General features: G+C 43.5%; 2 protein-coding genes and 2 long non-coding RNA genes across 4 annotated transcripts in view; all 4 read right to left on the minus strand.

Annotated features, from left to right (window-relative positions):
- Nucleotides 1–20,586, minus strand: part of LOC118413825 (collagen alpha-1(V) chain-like) — a 67,673-nt gene extending 47,087 nt beyond the window's left edge. The window contains exon 1 of the mRNA XM_035817380.1: nt 19,958–20,586. Within this exon, the coding sequence (XP_035673273.1) occupies nt 19,958–20,437 (480 nt within the window). The 5' untranslated portion in view covers nt 20,438–20,586. The remainder of the gene's footprint in view (nt 1–19,957) is intronic.
- The window catches only part of LOC118413828, a 76,672-nt gene that overhangs the window by 35,923 nt on the left and 17,013 nt on the right, over nt 1–23,736 (minus strand). The window lies entirely within an intron of this gene.
- Nucleotides 4,248–7,941, minus strand: LOC118413844. Its single transcript, XR_004830882.1, has 3 exons — nt 6,890–7,941; nt 5,581–6,458; nt 4,248–5,149 (listed from the first exon to the last, which is right to left on the minus strand). It is a non-coding gene; the product is annotated as an uncharacterized LOC118413844 (long non-coding RNA).
- LOC118413845 lies at nt 16,658–18,297 on the minus strand. The gene is made up of 2 exons (XR_004830883.1): nt 18,122–18,297; nt 16,658–17,858 (listed from the first exon to the last, which is right to left on the minus strand). It is a non-coding gene; the product is annotated as an uncharacterized LOC118413845 (long non-coding RNA).

Genomic DNA, 23,736 nt, shown 5'->3' on the forward strand with positions numbered 1-23,736 from the left:
ACTGTCATAGGGACTTTTCATCCCATTGAAAATGGCATGCCTTCCTGTGGTACGTTGTCTGTGGCGGCAACTACCTCTTTTGACATCGAGTCACAGGCCCCTGTTGCTGACTCGACATTTGACACTCCTTTGGCAAGGTCACCTACAGAAGTTCGGGCCGAACTGGAGCCCCTTTTCGATTTGAGCCACATTTCGGACAGGTCACACAAAGAGCAACTTTTAGATCTCCTCGTGAAGTATGAGGATATCTTTTCACGCAACCAGGAAGACATGGGCATGACTAGTAAAGCTACTCACCAAATTGACACTGGTGATGCCCCTCCGGTTCGGTTGCCGCCCCGACGCGTCTCTCCCCAGGCGAAGGAGACAATTGGCCAGGAATTGGATAAACTGACCCGTTTAGGCTTCATAGAGGAATCAATCTCGCCTTGGGGAGCCCCCGTTGTGCTTGTCAATAAAAAAGACGGTACAAAGCGAATGTGTGTTGACTACCGAGGTTTGAACAATGTCACCAAGAAATCGTCTTGGCCATTGCCGCGCATAGACGACACTCTTGATGCGCTGTCAGGCTCCCAACTGTTCTCCACGTTAGACTTAAGAGCGGCGTATATGCAGGTTCCTCTAGAGGAATCGGCAAGGGAAAAGACCGCATTTACAACCCCGTTTGGCTTGTTCCAATACAAACGGCTTCCGTTCGGCCTCTGTTCGGCTCCCTCTACTTTTGCGAGGTTAATGGAGAACGTGTTGCGTGGCCTACAGCCTCATGTGTGTATGGCATACTTGGATGATAATATCGTTCACTCCGATGACGCAATTGCCAACCACCTTGCGAACCTAGAGGCTGTGTTCCAGCGCTATCGCGAAGCGAATCTTAAGCTCAATCCTGAGAAGTGCATGTTCCTCGTCACTGAAGTCGAGTTCCTCGGCCACGTCATTTCAGGCACAGGCGTGCGTACCGACCCCAAAAAGGTTAGCGCTGCAGCAGAATGGCCTACGCCGCGCACTGTGCGCCAGGTACAACAATTCCTGGGCTTTGCGAACTACTATAGGCGTTTCATACAAGATTTCGCCAAAAAGGCCAAACCGTTAACGTCATTGACGCGCAAAAACACTCGCTTCAAGTGGACAGAGGAATGCGACAATGCTTTCCGCGAGCTCAAGCAGCACTTAGTGTCGGCACCTATCCTGGCCTATCCTGACTTCTCAAAGCCCTTCATTGTTGACACAGATGCATCTGATGTTGGTATTGGAGGAGTGCTGAGCCAAAAGCAGGACGGTCTTGAGAGGGTAATCGCATATTACAGCCGTTCTCTAACGCCTGTTGAGCAGCGCTACTGCGTGCATAGACGCGAAATGCTAGCAGCGGTAGAATTTATCACAAAGCACGAGTGCTACTTGCAAGGCGATGATGAGTTCTTGTTGCGAACAGATCACAGCGCACTACAGTACTTGATGAATATGAAAAACCCATCAAGTCAATACGCGCGCTGGTTATTGCGTTTGGCCACGTACAAATTCCACATCGAGCACAGGCCGGGAGCCAGCCATGGCAACGCTGACGGTTTAAGTAGAGGGCCCTGTTCCCAGTGCAAGAAAAGCGACTCGGAGGACAGTGAGCCAGTTAGGGTTTTCGCAGCTCGGCAGGCTGATCCGGATGGGCTCAACCCGATCCCTGCCTTGTCTCAGAATGAGATTAGACGAGCCCAGCGTGCTGACCCGACTTTGGCTTGCCTCGTATTGGACATGCAAAGAGGCACTAAACCCGATAATCTCGGCCTCCAAAGGCTCACTCGGGAACAGCACACGCTCTATTCTGATTGGCCATGTCTAGAATTCTGGGACGGCGTCCTGTACAGAAATTGTGATAGGAAAGATGGCCTGGGACCCCAGCTCCAACTGCTGCTCCCAAGGACGCTCGTCCCTCGCGTGCTTAAGATGGTCCATGATGAACCGCTTGGTGGTCACTTAGGCGTAGAGAAGACCCTTAATAAACTTAGGTCTGCTTTCTACTGGTCCGGCATGCGTCACGACGTGACTGCCCACGTGTCAGGTTGTGAGACCTGCATACGGACCAAGAGCGGCAGGCGTAAACAGAGAGCCCCCATGCAGCCTAGCGCAGTCGGGTTCCCAAACCACCGAGTCGCCATGGACATAGTCGGCCCCCTTCCTAAGTCGCGCGCTGGCAATAAGTACATTTTGGTCGCGACAGACTATTTCACGAAGTGGGTTGAGATTTTCCCTATGGAGAATGAGACGGCAGAGTCTGTAGCCAAATGTTTCTACAAAGGTTGGATCTGCGTCCACGGTCCTCCACAGTCTCTACACAGATCAGGGCAAGAATTTCGATTCTGTGTTGGTGAAGGACCTTTGTCGGCTAATGCAAATTCATAAGACTCGGACGACGCCGTATCATCCCCAGTCAGACGGTCTTGTTGAGCGCTTCAACAGGACAATGGGAAATATTTTGCGCGCCTACGTGTCGCCCACCCAGCGCGACTGGGATGAGCACTTGCCCGCGGTCAAGTACGCGTATAATAGGGTACAGACCTCCAAAGGCTGGCAGGCACCTGTTGCATGCATAAGATGAAGGGAAAAGGCTGTCAAAAGTCACCTACCTAAGGTTTAGTTGGTGAAAATCTCACATTGGCAGGCAAATCTGACTTCTAAAGAGTGCATATGGCGAATTTGAAAACATTCGGTTCAGCGCAATGCGCCCCCACAAACAGAATAAGAAACTCTGGTGACCTTTGACCTCCCTGATAACACCCAAACTATACATACTCTAGACTGTCTAAAACACTCCAAACATGGTAGAAAGCTTATTTTTCTCACGAAATAAAATAGCCAGAATACCTGACCATAATTTCCAGCTCCAAAATGCCAACATTTCCCAACAAAAAGGCTTCTTACACTTACTTTTGCAAGCCATCTTCTGCGCATGTCTGTAATGGTGACCTTTCACCTGCTACAGGCTTCAAGTTCAAGATAGACAAATTTCAATTATTTCACATGGTGCGGAAAAGGGTTGCTCAGTATTAGCCTGAGTTTCAAAGATTTCTGACAAAGAATAGTCTCTTGGGAATAGCTTGGATAACAGGTGTTAGAGAGCTGTCCTCAATGCTGTGACAGTGGTCTGAGTCTATATGGACAGGTCCCTTGTCATTTGGCAAAAAGTGACAATCAAAGGAAAGGGAGTTGAAAACTGCTCACCTTGACACAAGGGGACTACTCTACCTCCATTTAGGCTCCTGAATCAGTACTAAAATGCTGTTAGTTTAGACCTGTAAGCACTTGATGAGTGTACATATTGCAATATATAGCCAAAGGATACAAAAAGTTGAAAAACTGACAAAAAGGACAAAAAAGCATTAAAATGGAAGAATTTCTCAATGAATCTAAGTCAAATGAGTTAATTGAAGCTTGCCCCGGGGTCACATTACCAATTTCAGGGGAAATATAAGCCACAATGGCTCCTCTACACCCCCCCCCCCCATTCTGTGCACAGTATGCACTGTCAGTAAATGCTTGAAAGTGTAGCCTAGCAGCTTTTATATACAAATTTAGGTGCCTAAATTGAGGAACAGTAGCCTCTTTCTGTCTGGGGTAGCAGATTATACCATTTCTTCCTTCTAAGTGCCACTTTTTGCAAAGCAATATTGAGACAAACCATAGTCTTAGACCTCCACCATAGCCCTCGTGACACATGAGTTAACAACTCCCAGGGGACTGTTACTGGGAGAACGGTCTCCAGGAAGTCTTTGAAATTTGTAACGACCCTGCCTCGCATCACTCGAAGTGACCGACACTTGTCTACCTTGAACTTCAAACCCATATGAAAATGCTGTAAGGGTACAGACCTCCAAAGGCTGGCAGGCACCTGTTGCATGCTTAAGATGAAGGGAAAAGGCTGTCAAAAGTCACCTACCTAAGGTTTAGTTGGTGAAAATCTCACATTGGCAGGCAAATCTGACTTCTAAAGAGTGCATATGGCGAATTTGAAAACATTCGGTTCAGCGCAATGCGCCCCCACAAACAGAATAAGAAACTCTGGTGACCTTTGACCTCCCTGATAACACCCAAACTATACATACTCTAGACTGTCTAAAACACTCCAAACATGGTAGAAAGCTTATTTTTCTCACGAAATAAAATAGCCAGAATACCTGACCATAATTTCCAGCTCCAAAATGCCAACATTTCCCAACAAAAAGGCTTCTTACACTTACTTTTGCAAGCCATCTTCTGCGCATGTCTGTAATGGTGACCTTTCACCTGCTACAGGCTTCAAGTTCAAGATAGACAAATTTCAATTATTTCACATGGTGCGGAAAAGGGTTGCTCAGTATTAGCCTGAGTTTCAAAGATTTCTGACAAAGAATAGTCTCTTGGGAATAGCTTGGATAACAGGTGTTAGAGAGCTGTCCTCAATGCTGTGACAGTGGTCTGAGTCTATATGGACAGGTCCCTTGTCATTTGGCAAAAAGTGACAATCAAAGGAAAGGGAGTTGAAAACTGCTCACCTTGACACAAGGGGACTACTCTACCTCCATTTAGGCTCCTGAATCAGTACTAAAATGCTGTTAGTTTAGACCTGTAAGCACTTGATGAGTGTACATATTGCAATATATAGCCAAAGGATACAAAAAGTTGAAAAACTGACAAAAAGGACAAAAAAGCATTAAAATGGAAGAATTTCTCAATGAATCTAAGTCAAATGAGTTAATTGAAGCTTGCCCCGGGGTCACATTACCAATTTCAGGGGAAATATAAGCCACAATGGCTCCTCTACACCCCCCCCCCATTCTGTGCACAGTATGCACTGTCAGTAAATGCTTGAAAGTGTAGCCTAGCAGCTTTTATATACAAATTTAGGTGCCTAAATTGAGGAACAGTAGCCTCTTTCTGTCTGGGGTAGCAGATTATACCATTTCTTCCTTCTAAGTGCCACTTTTTGCAAAGCAATATTGAGACAAACCATAGTCTTAGACCTCCACCATAGCCCTCGTGACACATGAGTTAACAACTCCCAGGGGACTGTTACTGGGAGAACGGTCTCCAGGAAGTCTTTGAAATTTGTAACGACCCTGCCTCGCATCACTCGAAGTGACCGACACTTGTCTACCTTGAACTTCAAACCCATATGAAAATGCTGTAAGGGTACAGACCTCCAAAGGCTGGCAGGCACCTGTTGCATGCTTAAGATGAAGGGAAAAGGCTGTCAAAAGTCACCTACCTAAGGTTTAGTTGGTGAAAATCTCACATTGGCAGGCAAATCTGACTTCTAAAGAGTGCATATGGCGAATTTGAAAACATTCGGTTCAGCGCAATGCGCCCCCACAAACAGAATAAGAAACTCTGGTGACCTTTGACCTCCCTGATAACACCCAAACTATACATACTCTAGACTGTCTAAAACACTCCAAACATGGTAGAAAGCTTATTTTTCTCACGAAATAAAATAGCCAGAATACCTGACCATAATTTCCAGCTCCAAAATGCCAACATTTCCCAACAAAAAGGCTTCTTACACTTACTTTTGCAAGCCATCTTCTGCGCATGTCTGTAATGGTGACCTTTCACCTGCTACAGGCTTCAAGTTCAAGATAGACAAATTTCAATTATTTCACATGGTGCGGAAAAGGGTTGCTCAGTATTAGCCTGAGTTTCAAAGATTTCTGACAAAGAATAGTCTCTTGGGAATAGCTTGGATAACAGGTGTTAGAGAGCTGTCCTCAATGCTGTGACAGTGGTCTGAGTCTATATGGACAGGTCCCTTGTCATTTGGCAAAAAGTGACAATCAAAGGAAAGGGAGTTGAAAACTGCTCACCTTGACACAAGGGGACTACTCTACCTCCATTTAGGCTCCTGAATCAGTACTAAAATGCTGTTAGTTTAGACCTGTAAGCACTTGATGAGTGTACATATTGCAATATATAGCCAAAGGATACAAAAAGTTGAAAAACTGACAAAAAGGACAAAAAAGCATTAAAATGGAAGAATTTCTCAATGAATCTAAGTCAAATGAGTTAATTGAAGCTTGCCCCGGGGTCACATTACCAATTTCAGGGGAAATATAAGCCACAATGGCTCCTCTACACCCCCCCCCCCATTCTGTGCACAGTATGCACTGTCAGTAAATGCTTGAAAGTGTAGCCTAGCAGCTTTTATATACAAATTTAGGTGCCTAAATTGAGGAACAGTAGCCTCTTTCTGTCTGGGGTAGCAGATTATACCATTTCTTCCTTCTAAGTGCCACTTTTTGCAAAGCAATATTGAGACAAACCATAGTCTTAGACCTCCACCATAGCCCTCGTGACACATGAGTTAACAACTCCCAGGGGACTGTTACTGGGAGAACGGTCTCCAGGAAGTCTTTGAAATTTGTAACGACCCTGCCTCGCATCACTCGAAGTGACCGACACTTGTCTACCTTGAACTTCAAACCCATATGAAAATGCTGTAAGGGTACAGACCTCCAAAGGCTGGCAGGCACCTGTTGCATGCTTAAGATGAAGGGAAAAGGCTGTCAAAAGTCACCTACCTAAGGTTTAGTTGGTGAAAATCTCACATTGGCAGGCAAATCTGACTTCTAAAGAGTGCATATGGCGAATTTGAAAACATTCGGTTCAGCGCAATGCGCCCCCACAAACAGAATAAGAAACTCTGGTGACCTTTGACCTCCCTGATAACACCCAAACTATACATACTCTAGACTGTCTAAAACACTCCAAACATGGTAGAAAGCTTATTTTTCTCACGAAATAAAATAGCCAGAATACCTGACCATAATTTCCAGCTCCAAAATGCCAACATTTCCCAACAAAAAGGCTTCTTACACTTACTTTTGCAAGCCATCTTCTGCGCATGTCTGTAATGGTGACCTTTCACCTGCTACAGGCTTCAAGTTCAAGATAGACAAATTTCAATTATTTCACATGGTGCGGAAAAGGGTTGCTCAGTATTAGCCTGAGTTTCAAAGATTTCTGACAAAGAATAGTCTCTTGGGAATAGCTTGGATAACAGGTGTTAGAGAGCTGTCCTCAATGCTGTGACAGTGGTCTGAGTCTATATGGACAGGTCCCTTGTCATTTGGCAAAAAGTGACAATCAAAGGAAAGGGAGTTGAAAACTGCTCACCTTGACACAAGGGGACTACTCTACCTCCATTTAGGCTCCTGAATCAGTACTAAAATGCTGTTAGTTTAGACCTGTAAGCACTTGATGAGTGTACATATTGCAATATATAGCCAAAGGATACAAAAAGTTGAAAAACTGACAAAAAGGACAAAAAAGCATTAAAATGGAAGAATTTCTCAATGAATCTAAGTCAAATGAGTTAATTGAAGCTTGCCCCGGGGTCACATTACCAATTTCAGGGGAAATATAAGCCACAATGGCTCCTCTACACCCCCCCCCCCCATTCTGTGCACAGTATGCACTGTCAGTAAATGCTTGAAAGTGTAGCCTAGCAGCTTTTATATACAAATTTAGGTGCCTAAATTGAGGAACAGTAGCCTCTTTCTGTCTGGGGTAGCAGATTATACCATTTCTTCCTTCTAAGTGCCACTTTTTGCAAAGCAATATTGAGACAAACCATAGTCTTAGACCTCCACCATAGCCCTCGTGACACATGAGTTAACAACTCCCAGGGGACTGTTACTGGGAGAACGGTCTCCAGGAAGTCTTTGAAATTTGTAACGACCCTGCCTCGCATCACTCGAAGTGACCGACACTTGTCTACCTTGAACTTCAAACCCATATGAAAATGCTGTAAGGGTACAGACCTCCAAAGGCTGGCAGGCACCTGTTGCATGCTTAAGATGAAGGGAAAAGGCTGTCAAAAGTCACCTACCTAAGGTTTAGTTGGTGAAAATCTCACATTGGCAGGCAAATCTGACTTCTAAAGAGTGCATATGGCGAATTTGAAAACATTCGGTTCAGCGCAATGCGCCCCCACAAACAGAATAAGAAACTCTGGTGACCTTTGACCTCCCTGATAACACCCAAACTATACATACTCTAGACTGTCTAAAACACTCCAAACATGGTAGAAAGCTTATTTTTCTCACGAAATAAAATAGCCAGAATACCTGACCATAATTTCCAGCTCCAAAATGCCAACATTTCCCAACAAAAAGGCTTCTTACACTTACTTTTGCAAGCCATCTTCTATGGCATCAAAATGCTAATTCTGCGCATGTCTGTAATGGTGACCTTTCACCAATACAAGTTGTCACGCGACAACCGGGTTCTCGCCCTACTTCCTGATGCACGGTCGCGAGGCACGTCTTCCCATTCATCTAATGGCGCGCATCCCTACTAACGTCGGTGAGGTTCATGAACACGTGGAGGTATTACGGAACCGCCTACCGTCTGTGTTCAAGCTTGTACAGGAGAAGACACAGCAACAGCAATGTAGACAGAAGGAGCTCTATGACAAGAAAATTCACGGCAAGCCCTATGACATTGGCGACACCGTCTTCATCCTGAACAAACAGGTACCAACGGGGCTTGCGCGGAAATTGGCGCCAAAGACTAAAGGCCCATTTGAGGTCTTGCGCCGCATTAACGATCAGGTCTACGAAGTGCGTGGCATGAGAGGGAGGGCACAGCAGAAGGTAGTATGTGTGAGTTTTGAGAACATGATACCCTTCTCTCCCACCCAGGACGACCCGGATTACAATCCGCGGAATGACCGACCCCGTCGGCCTGCCCGCCCTAACCGTAACCGGCGCCGAGAACCTTCCCTTTCAGAGGATCCAGTGACGTCCGGGGAAGAGTCCTCCCAGGGCACTTGTTCTGCTTCCGTTTCAGGTTCCGACCATCAGTCTGGCGATGAAGATGACCAGGACGAGGCGACCGTCCCGAAGACACTTGTTCCGCCGAGGGAGAGACGACCAGCTGTGAATCCGGACGTCTCCAGTGACAGCGAAGAGGAGAGGCCTTCGACAAGCCATACTGCTGACGTCCCGAGACCACGACGACATCGCCGCAGACCGTCGTACCTGGAAGACTTCGCGTTGGACTCCGACTCGGATTATATAGATTTAACATAGTGTGTTATTGTTAAGTTGTGCTAAGCAAAGACAGACCACTTCGTGTCTTGCGGTTCTGATGGTGCAAATCTTTCGGCTGGGTGTGCTGGTGCATTGGTTGTTGTAGATTGTGTGTTGGTTCCTGTTTTGCCTGTAAATCACCGTGGCTAGGTCCCCCGGAAGTTAAGGTTAAGGTTATGAAGATTTTCTTTAGTATTAGGTACGGATGGAACTCCGGAGCTGAGATGAGAGGATTGGTAGGTATACACGTTTTCTGTTTTCACGCCGTAGCCAATGTAAGCGAGCTCAAGTCTCCTGCTGGTGTCGTCTGCGTGCTGCGTGTCCATCTCTCGAGGATGGGGATTTTGAGTATCTAATCTCAAAGGTGATTAGCAGTAAATCTCTCCCCATACCAGGTAGTATGTGTTAAGGTTACTTAGGTGTTTATTCGGGTAATGACGGACAAGTTTAAGTGATTGACCAGGTAGTATACATGGGATTCTACATGCCTTCTCTGCTTCTGGTGTGCCTGGCTGCCTTGTCGTCTGCTATGCACCTGTCACCGCCGTACACGTTGGAATTTTGTCTCTTGCGAAGCACACATGTAAATTTTTGTCTGTATCAGACACAGTGTAATAAAACCAATGTTGTGTCACATGATAATTGCTGATGTATTGCTGATGTATTGCGTACGCATTGCTTTTGTATATGTATATCTGTATTATGCTGAACCTTTGTATTGTATTGACTATGTGCGGAATGTGAGTGGCCAATGGCTGGTGAGAGCAGTCTGATTGGTCACAGAGATTTAGATAATGATCAATATCTGTACTATGCTGAAATTTTTGTATTGTATGGACCATATGCGGAATGTGAGCGACCAATGGCTGGTGAGAGCAGTCCGATTGGTCACAGAGAGCGAGATAATGATATATGGCTGATATCCCACTTTTGTTATTTTATATCAACCTGTTGTATTTTCGTTACACCTCCCTTGTAATGTTATGGTATCTTAACATTTGAGGACAAATGTTCGGTGAGGGGGAGGTAGTGTAACGGCCATGACCTTTGACATATGAGATAATTAGGTAATGACTGTCTAGACCATATGAGGAGGAGCTTACATTAGCATATTAGGTAAACCCTGATTGGCTGGATGCCGACAGCATCCAACCAGCTTACCTGTGATGGGCGGAGTTATACAACCTATTGTCATGCTAGTTAACCTTAGAGATTGTATGAAGAGATTTAGTCAGTCTCGTGCCCCAAGGACTCAGGTGAGGTTGTTTTAGTAGGGCTTCGTCCCTCTGTTGGATTGCGTACTAGTTAGTTAGTTAGACCAACTCTCTCTGTAAATATACTTAGATATCTGTATCATTATCCTAGACCTGTATCCTGTAACTGTAACTTGCTGTAGTCCTAAGTGAAACACATTGTATTATATGTTACTTGAGTCTAGCATAGGTTGAATAAACACGGCTCACAAATAGTAATCGACTGGTTTGGCTGAGTTCCTGATAAGCTAATATAGGACTTAGATACCAAACACCCGAAACATTTCACACGTAAGGCGTAATCTAGCCTAAAAATTTCACGTAAAGCGTAATTGAGCCTAAAAATTACCCGTAAATCGTAGCTGGCCTCCCAAATTTCGTAAGTCGAAACGTAGTCTACCAGTAAATTTAATCCTTCAAAACACAGGAAATTGCGTTTCAGAGGATCAAGATTTCAAAATTTCGCCGGACCTCACTTGCGACTCCTTTCACCTTCGGTCATCGACATGGTAAAAATATGGTATATACCCTCAAAAATCTTCTTTTTTTTTTGCAAATAGAAATGTCATTGAAGTTAGCTTAGTCTGCCAGCAAAATTTGCCCATCAGAATGCAGGAAATATCATTTTAGAGGGTCAAGATTTCAAAATTTCCATGGTCCTCCTTGTGCCGCCTCGCGCCTTTCGAACTCGAAATTCTGAAAATATGTTGGGGATGTGTGTCAACCTCAAAGATCTGTTTTGCTAATAGAAATTTGCCCATCAAAATGCACAAAATATCGTTTTATAGAGGGTCAAGATTTCAAAATTTAGCCGAATCTCCTTTGCCACTCTATTCACCTTCGGTCATCGACTTCGTAAAAAATATGTATCATGGCTGGGGGATGTGACGTGTCAACCTCAAACACATTTTATTTGCTGATAGAAATGTAATTTCACTTAGTTTTCTATAATAGCCAAAAAAAATGGCGTTTCAGGGGGGCAGGATTTCAAAATTTTCCCGGACTTTCCTTCGGCGCTCGACGTGGCAAAAATAAGTTGACTGGCGTCACCCTCATAAGCTTACGCTGAACCCCTGGGACTCTTTAATTAGAAATGCCATTTAACTTAGCTTTGTTTGCCAGCGAAAATTTCCCTTCAAAATGCAGGGAATAGTGTTTCAGAGAGTCAAAATTTCAATCTTTCTTGCGGAGCACGACCCCGCCTCTGTCGAGTGTTGCCAGCCTTCCAGAATTTAGCGTAAACCGTTGTCAGCCTGTCTGAATTTAGCGTAAAACGTTGCCTGCCTTCGTGAATTTAACGTAAAGCGTTGTCGACCGTCCCGAATTTAGCGTAAAGCGTTGTCAGGACCCCCATGTAGACCCTCTTTTACGTCCCTCTCGGAAGACGAATTCGTGGAATGACCATGAAAAGAACCATGCGTCATATGAATCAAGGGCACAATTACAAATGATTGGCAATAAACCAAGTTATTTCCCTTGCCGTGAATCTCCCCTTACCTGTAGCCACTGGTTGGTGTTCAGCGGGCCGTTGGCGCACCAAGCACCGGCCCATCCACCTTGGTCTGTATAACTCTCTTCCCGAGAATGAAGGCGAGCTTCGCTGGTGGCACAATGTGGGTGCGTAGTGGATGCAGTGATGTGGCCATCAGGAATGGCGCCGCTCTCCATACCCAGTGGTACTGCAGTGCACAGCGGCTACGCAAAATGATCACGGTGAAATGATGACATTTGACAACATGTATCTGTACACCTCACATCGTCCATTCCCAATAGTACAACATGGCCATGGACCAGAGCCTAGTCTGATACGCTAGTAACGGTTGGTGTACGTAGTAACAGTTAACGAGGGCTGAAAATGTCCAACCTGTTGGCAGGATTGTCTCTCACACCCACCACATCCGCCAGCCGGCCCGGGAGGCCCGGGAACACCATCACGGCCGTCCCGCCCGTCTCGTCCGGCCGGTCCCTCAGGACCCCGGAAGAGGCCTGTAACAGTGGAAGTGATCGAAAACAGTTAATATCATTGCCAGCCCAGATAGAAATATGGCAAAGTTATTCATCAGAAAAAGTACAGGCACAGCCACCGGGTAAAAGACATTTTGGCATTTATCCAATATAGAACGTACCATAATCAAATAAATGCCAGACAGGGCACCAAACGATCGAAAGCCCCTTCGACTGGGGAATTAAAAGTTATGCTAGTGCTATACTAGAGTTGGGCCTAGACCTAAAGAGGTGACCTGTGAAGACCCTGGAAAACAGTCCGGTGTGACAGCGATCTCGCCCCACCCCCCCCCCCCCCAGCGATCTCGCCCCCCCGGGTCATTAATACTAGTCTTTTAAATTTCTAGAATATACTTCTGAAAATATACGGAGGTAAATGTAATATTAAAATATACAAGTTAAGTTAAACGCTTCGGCCTGTTACAATTATACATTTTCTCATTTGAAGAGCGTTACATATGTATTGCCTTAGGTATGTAAATATGGAGTCTGAAGTCGTAACCTAAGTATATTGAAAATATTTGTTTTTGTATTGCGTCTACTAGATTGAAAATGTTTGTTTCTGTAATGTGTGCACTAGATTTACATACGGTATCGACTACAGTACAGGCGGGACATACCAATAGAAAATGATTGTCATTTTCAATTTTTTGAACCATATCTTATATCAAACAGTTCCGTTTTGCAATGATTAAAGGGGAATACATTTTACACAGTTCAAATCACAAGCTTACCTTCGGCGAGGGAGACGATGTCGCTTGTACGTTCCAGCTGCATTTTGCTTTTCCGCACATTTTCTATGTGACCTTCAACTTCTTGAAGACGATCCACCAATTTCATATCATGAAAACGTGGAACAAGCCCCAAAAGGTCATGCCAACGCCTGCAAAAATCAATCCCTTCTATATTATTCTAATAATTTCTGTATCAGTATCTATCATCTATATATCTAATCGCTGTTCGGCGTAACACACCAGCTTCGCAGGCGCGCGGCGCGTCATGATCAGCAGCTGGTTATATTACACAGAACGACCCGACAAGTTTTCACAATTCCCACCGAAAACAAGTTTGTATGGTCTCAACCAAGAATATTCATACGAGTAAAAACGAAAATGGATGAGGGATTTAGGCAAAATGTTAAATGTAATAAAACCTATATGCGAAAAAAATGAAACAGAGGCATGCATATACTGAATCAAAAACAGATAGATAAATTGAACATTAGGTGATAGATATCAAAATGAAACTTACAGCTGATTAAAGACGTAAAAAGTAGCGACTGCATTTGTGTTATTTGCAGCTCCACACGACGTCTGTTGGCCACAAGTCTGGACAAAGATACATAGAGCCAAAACGATACACACATGTCTGTACGAACCCGCCATGCCGCGGCTAAAATGTTTACTGGGCACAATAGCCTTTATTCTATAGCCCACAGACTCATTATCTAAATACCTGCAGGATCAAAGAAGCGAAAAAAAACCCATCACCCATTGAAGACCACTCGCTGTTACCGCCCCCTAATAAAGAACACGCGAATGACTTTTTTAAATACCAAAGATTTTGCTTTGAGAATTGCGTAACTGGTCACAGTCGGTCTCTTTTGAATCCCTTTGGGTTCTTCTCAAATGTAAATATTATAAAAAGATAGGTGAAACATAGTAGCCTAGGTATCATCTGATTTCTACCAGGATTCTTACTTTCGCTGCCCTGAAAAAAAATTGCAGTGCCGGGAGTATAAGGAGCCCGATTAGTAACGTATGTTTGGGATATTCAACAATATATACTTGGTACCCATAGGCGCATGATGGGCTTGGAAACAAACCTGGTTTGAACAATACGCGAAACCAAACAAGAAGGGCGCATGTGTATCGGGGACAGGACGAGAAGTGTAAGGGACTATTGGGGCGTTATATTTTCACTAGCGTGTGTCTGTGTGTCTGTATACAAGAAATCTAAAAAAAAAACATTCCGAGCTTTTATCACACGCTACCAACACACCAAGTATGAAACTAATCCTCCCAGAGTTAAACTCAAGAACGGCTGGGAGGATTGGTTTCATACTTGGTGTGTTGGTAGCGTGTGATAAAAGCTGGGAATGATTTTATTTTAGATTTCTTGGGCCCCAAGCTGCTTTCCTTGGTACTGAAGCACAACTTCCGGTTTTCTATCTCGTGTTATAAACTAGTTACGGTCGAGAAAGTTGGGTATAAGATAGCTCTTGTGCTCAGGAATAAGTTTGGGTCCCCTAGCGGCTAGTTTTGGAATAGAAGGGGCACGTTTGCAACTTCTAGAGTGGATAACTGAAGAGGGGAACCATATAATTTTTTTGTATGTAGGTACCTTAGACAATGTTGCACGAAATAAAACACTAATTATGTCAAATTGAAGTAATTTTGCATAATTAATGAAAACATTCTACCGTAGCAGTTTATATATATATATATATATATATATATACATCTTGTCTTGGACATGGTATGGTCTTGACATTTGGGTGGTAGAAAGCTTTTAGGGCCATGACAAGTTGGGTCAAGATTCAGCCTCCTAACATTTAATTTTGGAACTGCAGGGGCGTTTTTGTAATGACATTCTAAACAGGATAACTGCAGAGAGGTAGGACGGATTCCCATCATTGAGGCATGCAGGTAGCCTAGACAAAGATGTTCATAATGATTTACATGTTATGCAAATGATGACTTAATTTTTGGTGATTAATGAGGAAATTCTATAATTCCATTGTTTTCAATAACTGGACTTCAATAAATGTAACGTATCTAAATTATCATAGGTGTAACATAGGCTGATACCAATATGCAAATGTAGACCTGTTTTTCATAATATATGCAAAAAAGTCAAAACCGCTTTATGATTGATGATGGGAATTTTATACTTGTGACATGCGTATGTTGTCAATGATGAACATCACCATGCAACTATCATGTAAATGGGTAATTCATTTGCATAAGATTTTTAAAAGCTCGTAATATTTCCTGGAGGTATGATGTCATCGAACTCTAGTTCGATAAGGTAACTACAGAACATTGAGTATCTTAAACAGCGAACGCTGGAGTCTAGTTCATTCCAATGACTTACGCAGTGCGGGACAAAGGATTTACTAAGTCTATCAGTTAAATATCTAGAAAGACTGAAATTGAGTTTGATTTATTTCTCCAGGGGGAAGTCGAGAAGATACTCCCGTGTTAGGCCATTGACTAGTTTATAGAATAACAACTAGAGTTCCACGACCCCATACCTTCGCCAAATGACTTTAACCTTTACAACTAGTGTTTGAATTGTGCAAATAAGATCCTAATTTGTATAAATAGTATTCGTTAATCATCTCTTCAATCCAGTTACACAATATGTTAAGAAAGAATGGTTTAACCACATTTTCTGATACTTAATGCAAATGAGGTCCTCATTTTTATGCAAATGATGTCCTCATTTGCATAATAGAGATCAATGATGTTCACCTGTTCATAACTCCCAAATGCCCCAAGTACGAAATTCCTGTCATTTACCACAATAGGATTATAGCATTTTCTCATTAATTATGCTCATCTATCAATATCTTCTTCTCTTACTCATTTACCAATGTTACCAATGTTGCAATAGTCGGGTTTAGACGATTTCCTCATCAATTATGCAAATAAGATTTCAATTTGCATAATAAATAGTAAACTATATGAAGCATCACTTGAGCTATCTACATACCAAAAATTGTGACGATCCGTTAATCCCTTCTTGAGTTATTCCCTTTCAAAATCTGACACTATCCGGCCCCTGCAGTTCCAAAACAAGCCGCTAGGGGGCCCAAAACTACACCACTTACTCTCTACCCCAAGAGCTATCTACCACTCAAAAATCATGACCACAGCATATCCAAAACTCGAGATATCAAACGCGGAAGTTAAACTGCAGTACCATAACAAGCCACTAGGGAGCCCAAAATCTAATCATTTTTAGGTATCTTCAAGACCTACCCACATACCAAATATCAATACAATCCATCCAGGGGTTCTTGAGTTATGCTGGTCTTCTACACACACACACACACACACACACACACACACAAACGCTACCCAAAATATAACCTTCTCGGCGAAGGTAATATTGGCAAGGAACATTTGTCTGAACACAGACTGCTGTTTATCAACTGCTGACGTATGCACAGGGGGCATTGAACATTGGGCTGCTCCTGCCGCTGGGGCCGGAAATAACGAGGAACAAGTTGAACGTTCTTGCTGGAAAGCGAGACGGTGTGCAGATGGAACGGTTCAACCCATAACTACAGAATATGTACGCACATTTGAAATACGACGGTAACAGGAAGAGTCACAGTTGGATTACTGGAATGTCTTTTATTAAGTCAAATACACAGTTAATAGCAAGCTGACATCAGTTGGTGGACGTCATTGCCTGCAGATGTCACGTTATCAGCGTCGCAAGATACGAAAACATTGAAGGAGTGTCAGGTGTATCTTACACCTGTACTCCCGCAGTCATTTTAAGGTGTACAGAAATGTTGAAATTAAAGAGTTCATATGTATGTGGAACAATCTGCTTTATTTCTGGCTATAAATGCCTGATAGGTTCTGAGTGCACAAATGAAGTAGCTACATTTGTATTTCATCATCTCCTTGTTTGCATGCATTAGTCATAATTTCTCCACGACTAAAGACAGTGTAGTAACTAGGAACAGGCAGCAACACCAGAATATAAAAACAAGGAATGTAGTAATCCTTCTTTACATCATGAAGCCTTTGACATATTCATCAAGCCAGTACACAGTACACACCGGCTACACTACAAAAGTGTACTGCTGTAATCACCAAGACATGGTTATTGATATGGAATTGGCTGAATATTATTGTCACAAGCTTTAAATGGGCAAACCTAGAGACCTGAAGTAACTATTGGTGGAGCCATGACTCATTACATGCTACTTCTAAACCCAGCTAAGTCACCTCAAATAATGCAAACAAACACCAAGACAAACAGACCTAAAACAATGTCTCCATTTTTACTTAGATGATTAGCTATTAAAGATAAAAAAACAACAATGTAAAGAAGGTACATCATTCTCTTTTCTGTGTAAATGCTGTTGAATTTTATCTCAAGAACTGAAAGAAGAAAACTGATGTTTCACTTCAAACTGCAAAGCAGATACATCCTGTTATGTGTGAATCTGAGATTTGGTAATTATTTTGCACAAATGAAGTGGCTATTGTATAATCTTGTGCACATGTATAATTCAAAATTTGGTTATATAAAAACTCATGATTGAAAAGATAAGAATTTAAATGTATTATTGGTTCATGATGACACGTAGCAATGTTTGGATCAGCTGGATAGAAACTAAAGGAATCAGGATACTGATTGGATATCTGAATTAAGTATCAAAGGTGCATGAGAAAAAACAGAATTATAGGTGTAAGTACGGTGATGAACTATCACATTATCAGGTAAAAGATATCCTGTACTGTGCAAATCTGAGTTTTGGAAAACTCCCATCTTTGTTGTGTCTAGTCACTTGCAGTCCCTACAAACAGAGAAGAAAAATACTAGGTTGTATATGATGGTATGATTCTGACAAACAACAATAATGTATATGTGTGTATGCAACAAATATCTATACACTATTACCGTAAGATTAAAACCAGTCCTTTTACATGGTTGTTACAATAGTATCGATGCAGGTGAAAATATTTCAAATATCTTTACTGTGACACGAAATCACATAATTCAAAATCGTCTTGTGCAAAGTCAGACAGGAGCAGCAGAGGACTTAATCTGTGTACTTACTGCCCCAGTCTTGGGAAGATGCTGGAGCTAGCGAACGCGGCAGCAACAGTAGTTTGGCCCGCAGCTGTTAGCCGGATGGGCACAGCCACCGCTGAAATAACGATATGCGGCAGGGCCAACTTTTCCAGCGTCAGAGTTGTGGTCGGATGAAAGGACAGGCCGACCTCCGTACACATGTACGGGCATCAAAGCACTCTGAGGTGCTGTGGAAACGGAATCATCAACAACAAATTATACTACTATATATCACATAGTGGCCAAATGTTCACACACGTATACGCGCACGCGCGTATACACGCGCACACGCACACACACGCACACTCAGGACTTTAACAAAAAAACTAATTCCATGTACAAAAGGACTGGTGCATTCAAAGAGGAAAGAATCACTGTCTGCTGAACTGGCAGTTTTGTTAGTGAAAAAATAAACATTTCGACATTCAATTACAACATTGTAGCACAAACCTTCCCTGCCTGAAGACATCTTCCTGGGAGGTGCATATGTCGTTACACGTCTGACCGTCCCCGAAACGACTACAATCCCGACGGATGGCGAAGATGTATGCTCCTCGGTCGGTGACCGCTGTACAGATGCTCTGTGCCAGTACATCACGGTACTTGTGGTCTGGTTGAGGAAATGTAGAGAAAATGTAGAAGGTGCAAAAATATACAGTAAATCGTTCAATATTCATTCAAAGTGTGGAATATCCCTTAGCATGGCAAGCGTATATATGGAACACTACAACACACTTACACATGTACTGGAAATGATTTTGACTACCTATTCCTAGCCTGTTTTCTACATGTATACATGTATACACATATATCTGAGGTATTAACAAAGCAGCACAAATGTTGAAGTGTATATAGACCATGATACTGTGTGCGAGACCAGGACGTATATGTGGTCACAAGCGCGGAGCTTACTTGATCCATTTACTCCAGGTGGTCCAGGCGGACCCTCTGGTCCAGGAGGACACCCTCCACATCCGCACGGAGGCCCGGGCGGCCCGGGAACACCATCACGGCCGTCTCGCCCATCTCGTCCGGCCGGTCCCTCAGGACAGCGGAAGGGACCTGCTAAATTTGAATATCTACACTGTTTATCATTAGCGACAAAAGGATATTGGTGAAAGTGCGTTTCATGTCGCCACTTTTTAACAAAATGAAAGTACAAATGTACGTACGGAGACCTGAGGGTCTACGTCGACGAGCAATTAAACAAAACGAAAACGTAACATAAAAATTTTCCGATACTGCAATAGAAAACGTAACACAACACAACAACTATATATCGTGAATTTGACACAAGACGTATGTCAAGTACAGTGCAAGTGTACTGACAGTGCAAGCTTCGAGTCTAAGAACGCGAAAATTGTGAATAATGACCAAAAGAAATGTTACATAAACACGCACTTTCAACGGAATCGTCGGATCGCCTGTACCTCCGCAAGGTGGCGTTGTGTTCAGGGACACCGTCAACTTGGTTCGACTTTATAAAAAAAAGCAGATTTAGGCTTTTTGTTTAGCTGCTTGTCTTGGCTCTTGAATGTTCCTAATTGCTATAACATCTCAAGAAGGCAATAAAACAGGGAACCATTGGCCTAAACATTTGCTGCAAACCACGTTACATCCGCTGTATGTTGATAGCATTTCAGACACACAAGAACAAAATCTCTATTTTCTTCTAACTACAGACCTAATGCCGAGATGTTAAGGCTAAGAAGCCAGTGTTGTTATGGGGTTAACAGGGGCATATTCACGGTTCATTGAACTTACAGCCATGTACTGTCAGATTTTACTTGCGTGTTGTAGCAAGCTACTGGCAAAAAATACCTCTCGAAAGTTGTGTTCCTCAGCATGCCCGAGTTGGACCTTGGTTTCCAGCACAGCCAGTCTCTCCCTCAAAGCCGCCCCGTCAGCTTTCTCCTTCTGTAACTCCGCACGTTCGCTGTCTAGTTGAGTCTTCAGGGACGACAGTTGGATTTTCAGGGCCGTTATTTCCTCCTTGTGCGAGAACGCTTCCTCCTTGTCTCCAGTAGCGGCGCTTTGCTTGATCTCCATGGCCAAGGTACGATCCTTCAGCGCCAGGATCTGGTCTTTCAGTTGAGACACTTCTTGGGAGCAGTCAGACACTTCTTGCGAGGACTTCTCACGGACATGCTTAACTTCGTGAGCGAGGAAGACGAGGGCCGCCACCACCAGCACCCCCGCTCCGGCCGCCACGGCCACCGTCACCGGTCGGGCCGCGCCGGATCGGTCTCGGCGGGCCCGGCCGGCAACTTCGCTTACGTGAAGAAGCTTCTCAGAGCTCATCGTCAGCTTGTGTCGACAACAGACTAACAGAGAGAGGACAAATCTATAACGTCCCTTTCTGTTGCCCGAGAGCACTTCCACCCTTCAACAGTCGGGACTTTAAGTAAGAAAATATACCCTGTAAGAAGAATGCGTAATTTACAGCAACGTTAACGTTTCAGAGTACAGAAGCATTGATTGGTTGAGGTGTACAAGTGGTGTGATCTCCCAACAATGCCATCTTTGCACTTGACGTCACAACGTCAACACGGCAGCAGTTGGTAAACAGCTGTGTCTTTTGTTCAGACGAATGTTCCACACCAACAGTCCGAAAGGAAGGAACGGGGAAACGTAACCTTTTCTTTTCCGTGAAACAAAGTGAGAAAGTGTTTGTTTTGTAAAGAGCTGGTGTAGTCGCTCTCATGGTCATTCACATCGACCCTACATATAAAAACATGAAACTCCGTTGTTCATTTTTTTAGTTAACCGCTTCGGAATGATGATGTGATGTAAACATAATAGACAATGCGTTTATGTAAAGCTACAGCTGTACAGAAATGTTGCAGTAAAAGAGTCTATATGTATGTGAAACAGTCTGCTTTATTTCTGTCTATAAATGCCTGTTAGGCTCTGAGTACACAAATGAAGTAGAGACATTTGTATTTTATCATCTCCTTGTTTGCATATATTAGTCAAAATATCTCCACGACTAAAGACAGTGTAGTAATTAAGGACAGCAACACCAGCATACAAAAACAAGGAATGTAGTAATCCTTCTTAACATCATGAAGCCATCTTCATCAAGCCAGTACACCGTACACATCGGCTACAATATAAATATGTAGTTGTAATCACCAGGACACGGTAAATTAGCAGTTGTCACGACTACAGACCTGAAGTAACTGTTGGTACAGGAACTTCCTTCTTGGCTTTTCTCATTAAATCAATTATCATTAAAGAAAATTCAATGATAGAATCATTACGTGCCACTTCTGAATTTCTTATAAATAGAGTTAACTATGAGTAAAAGAAGAAAACTGGTGTTTCACTTCAAACTACGAAGCCGATACATGTACATTAGGGCTGGGTATCGGTACAGTGTACCGGTACAAAACCGGTTTTTCTTATTGGACCGGTCCAGAAAAAACGGACCTGAAAAAATTAGGTGGACCGGATGTTGGACCGATTAGAAAATTAACAGATTATTTTATCAGGCATTCACACGTTTTGGCGCTTGCAGGTGGAAGAAAATAACAAGAGTGAAGTAGAATAGAGTTTATAGTAAATTTCTACCACGTTTTACAGCCAATCGTACAGGTGCAGTAAGCGTTGAAGGATTTTAAAACGCTAGTGTAAGTCTAATACTCCACCAAATAGATCTCTTTGTAGTGAAATGGACCATTGGTATGAGTCATACTGCATCAGGTCCAGGTTCAGGTCCGGACCTGGACCTAATCCTTTGGACCTGAACCGGACCTGGACCTGAATTTTCTGTACCGGTACCCAGCCCTAATGTACATGTATCCTGTTATGTGCAAATCTGTGCTTTGGAAATCTCCAGTCTTCATGCTGCGTCTAGTCACCGGTGCAGTCCCTACAGAGGAGAACAAAAATGATTTGTTGTAGAGTTGTATATCAGTTAATGCACAATGAAAATCGTCACTGATGCCTTTACTTTTACATTTCGCTATGCGTGTGTTGTTCACTTTGGCATAGGTCATCAAGTTTCCTTGCTGTTTCTGTACCAGGGTTTATTTTTACAGGAAGGGGTTGCTTGAGCCTCGTCGAACAGTGGACCCCAATTTCATGTTTTTTTTTCTGAAAGGTGAGGTGCCCTTTCCCGGATCTATTGAAAATCACCTTATGTGAAGTCACATGGAAAGAGAAAACTCCAGTAGTGTACTTACTGCCCCAAGACCTCCACCCGCATGCTGATGTGTCCAGTCCATGTCTGCGGCCAGAACCGGACGTAACGTGCAGTTACCAGCGGGTCCAACAGGTGACGCACTTCGGTGTCCTGATCAGTGTTGCCAGAGAAGACCTGGGGTGGTATTGTGAAAAATACAATGCGGAAAAGTGCAGAAAAATAGGTGTGTTGCACATTGTTGATGTCGGCCGAGGTACATAACCCAACATCTTGTTGGAGATATCCAAATTACCGAATGTCCAAGACTTGCCGAACGCCAAAACAACCGGGGACCTGTTCCCCAATACCATGAAACTAGGGTAACTCCTGAAAAATCACATTAGTTACACAAACAGCTATGGTGTGATATGTGCATCATCTCGCGCAAACGGGTAGGCGACGCGCTAAAGTACATCCGAATGCAGCAAATGGATCGTGAGATACAGCTACGAATAGCATAGCAACCCCAACTACAATACTCCGTCAAGAGGTGATCCTCCTTCACAGAGTAAAAACATTCTTGGAAATATCAAACTTGTGCAGAAGACAATGATTTATAATACCAACCTTCTCACGTCCCAGTTTGTCCAGGTATGTAGACCACGTGGTTCCGTCTCTGCTGAAGCGTAGTTTGTAGGAGGTCACCCTTTGTAGATAAGTGTCGCTGGACCTACCCTGGGTGATAACTCCAGCTACAGTAGTCTCTGCTCCCACGTCAACCTGGACAGGAGGAAAACGGCATCCTGGTACGTTATTCAGGGTACCTATTCTACTTTTGTATCTGTACATATTCTACATTTGCGTCAAGTTTTTCACCCAATATATTAACAACGTAAGTTACGTAACCAGGTCTCACGTACATTCACGGTGTCTTGTTAGATTCTCCGGGATATGGTGTTAGTCGTTGTCTTCTAATAAATATTTATTGTATCTTATAAAAACTATATCAAACTGTTGTTCAAACATAAACAGAAAATGCGACAGTACATAGCCACTACAACCAATGGCAGCAAAAATGAAAGAAACTGGTCAGAAGATGTTAGCCGGGGGAAGAAGAATAATTTGACGAAAGGAACCAAAGAATATAACGACAGTCAAACATATGAATCAAGGGCACAATTACAAAGCAAGTTGCACCGTGCGGTGGTCCTCTCACCTGTAGCCACTGGTTGGTGTTCAGCGGGTGTGCGGCACACCAGGCTCCGGCCCATCCTCCCTGGCTTGTGAGACTCTCCTCCCGGGAATGAGGACGAGCTTTGCTGGTGGCACAATCCGGGTGTGTAGTGGATGCAGTGATGTGGCCATCAGGAATAGCGCCGCTCTCCATACCTAGTGGTACTGCAGTGCACGATTGCTACATACAGGATGTGACATTGGTGGTAGAGGTCATGTCATTCAATATCCATTGATCCAC

Source organism: Branchiostoma floridae, chromosome 4 (assembly GCF_000003815.2).
Source record: "Branchiostoma floridae strain S238N-H82 chromosome 4, Bfl_VNyyK, whole genome shotgun sequence".
In the NCBI taxonomy this organism is placed as follows: domain Eukaryota; kingdom Metazoa; phylum Chordata; class Leptocardii; order Amphioxiformes; family Branchiostomatidae; genus Branchiostoma; species Branchiostoma floridae.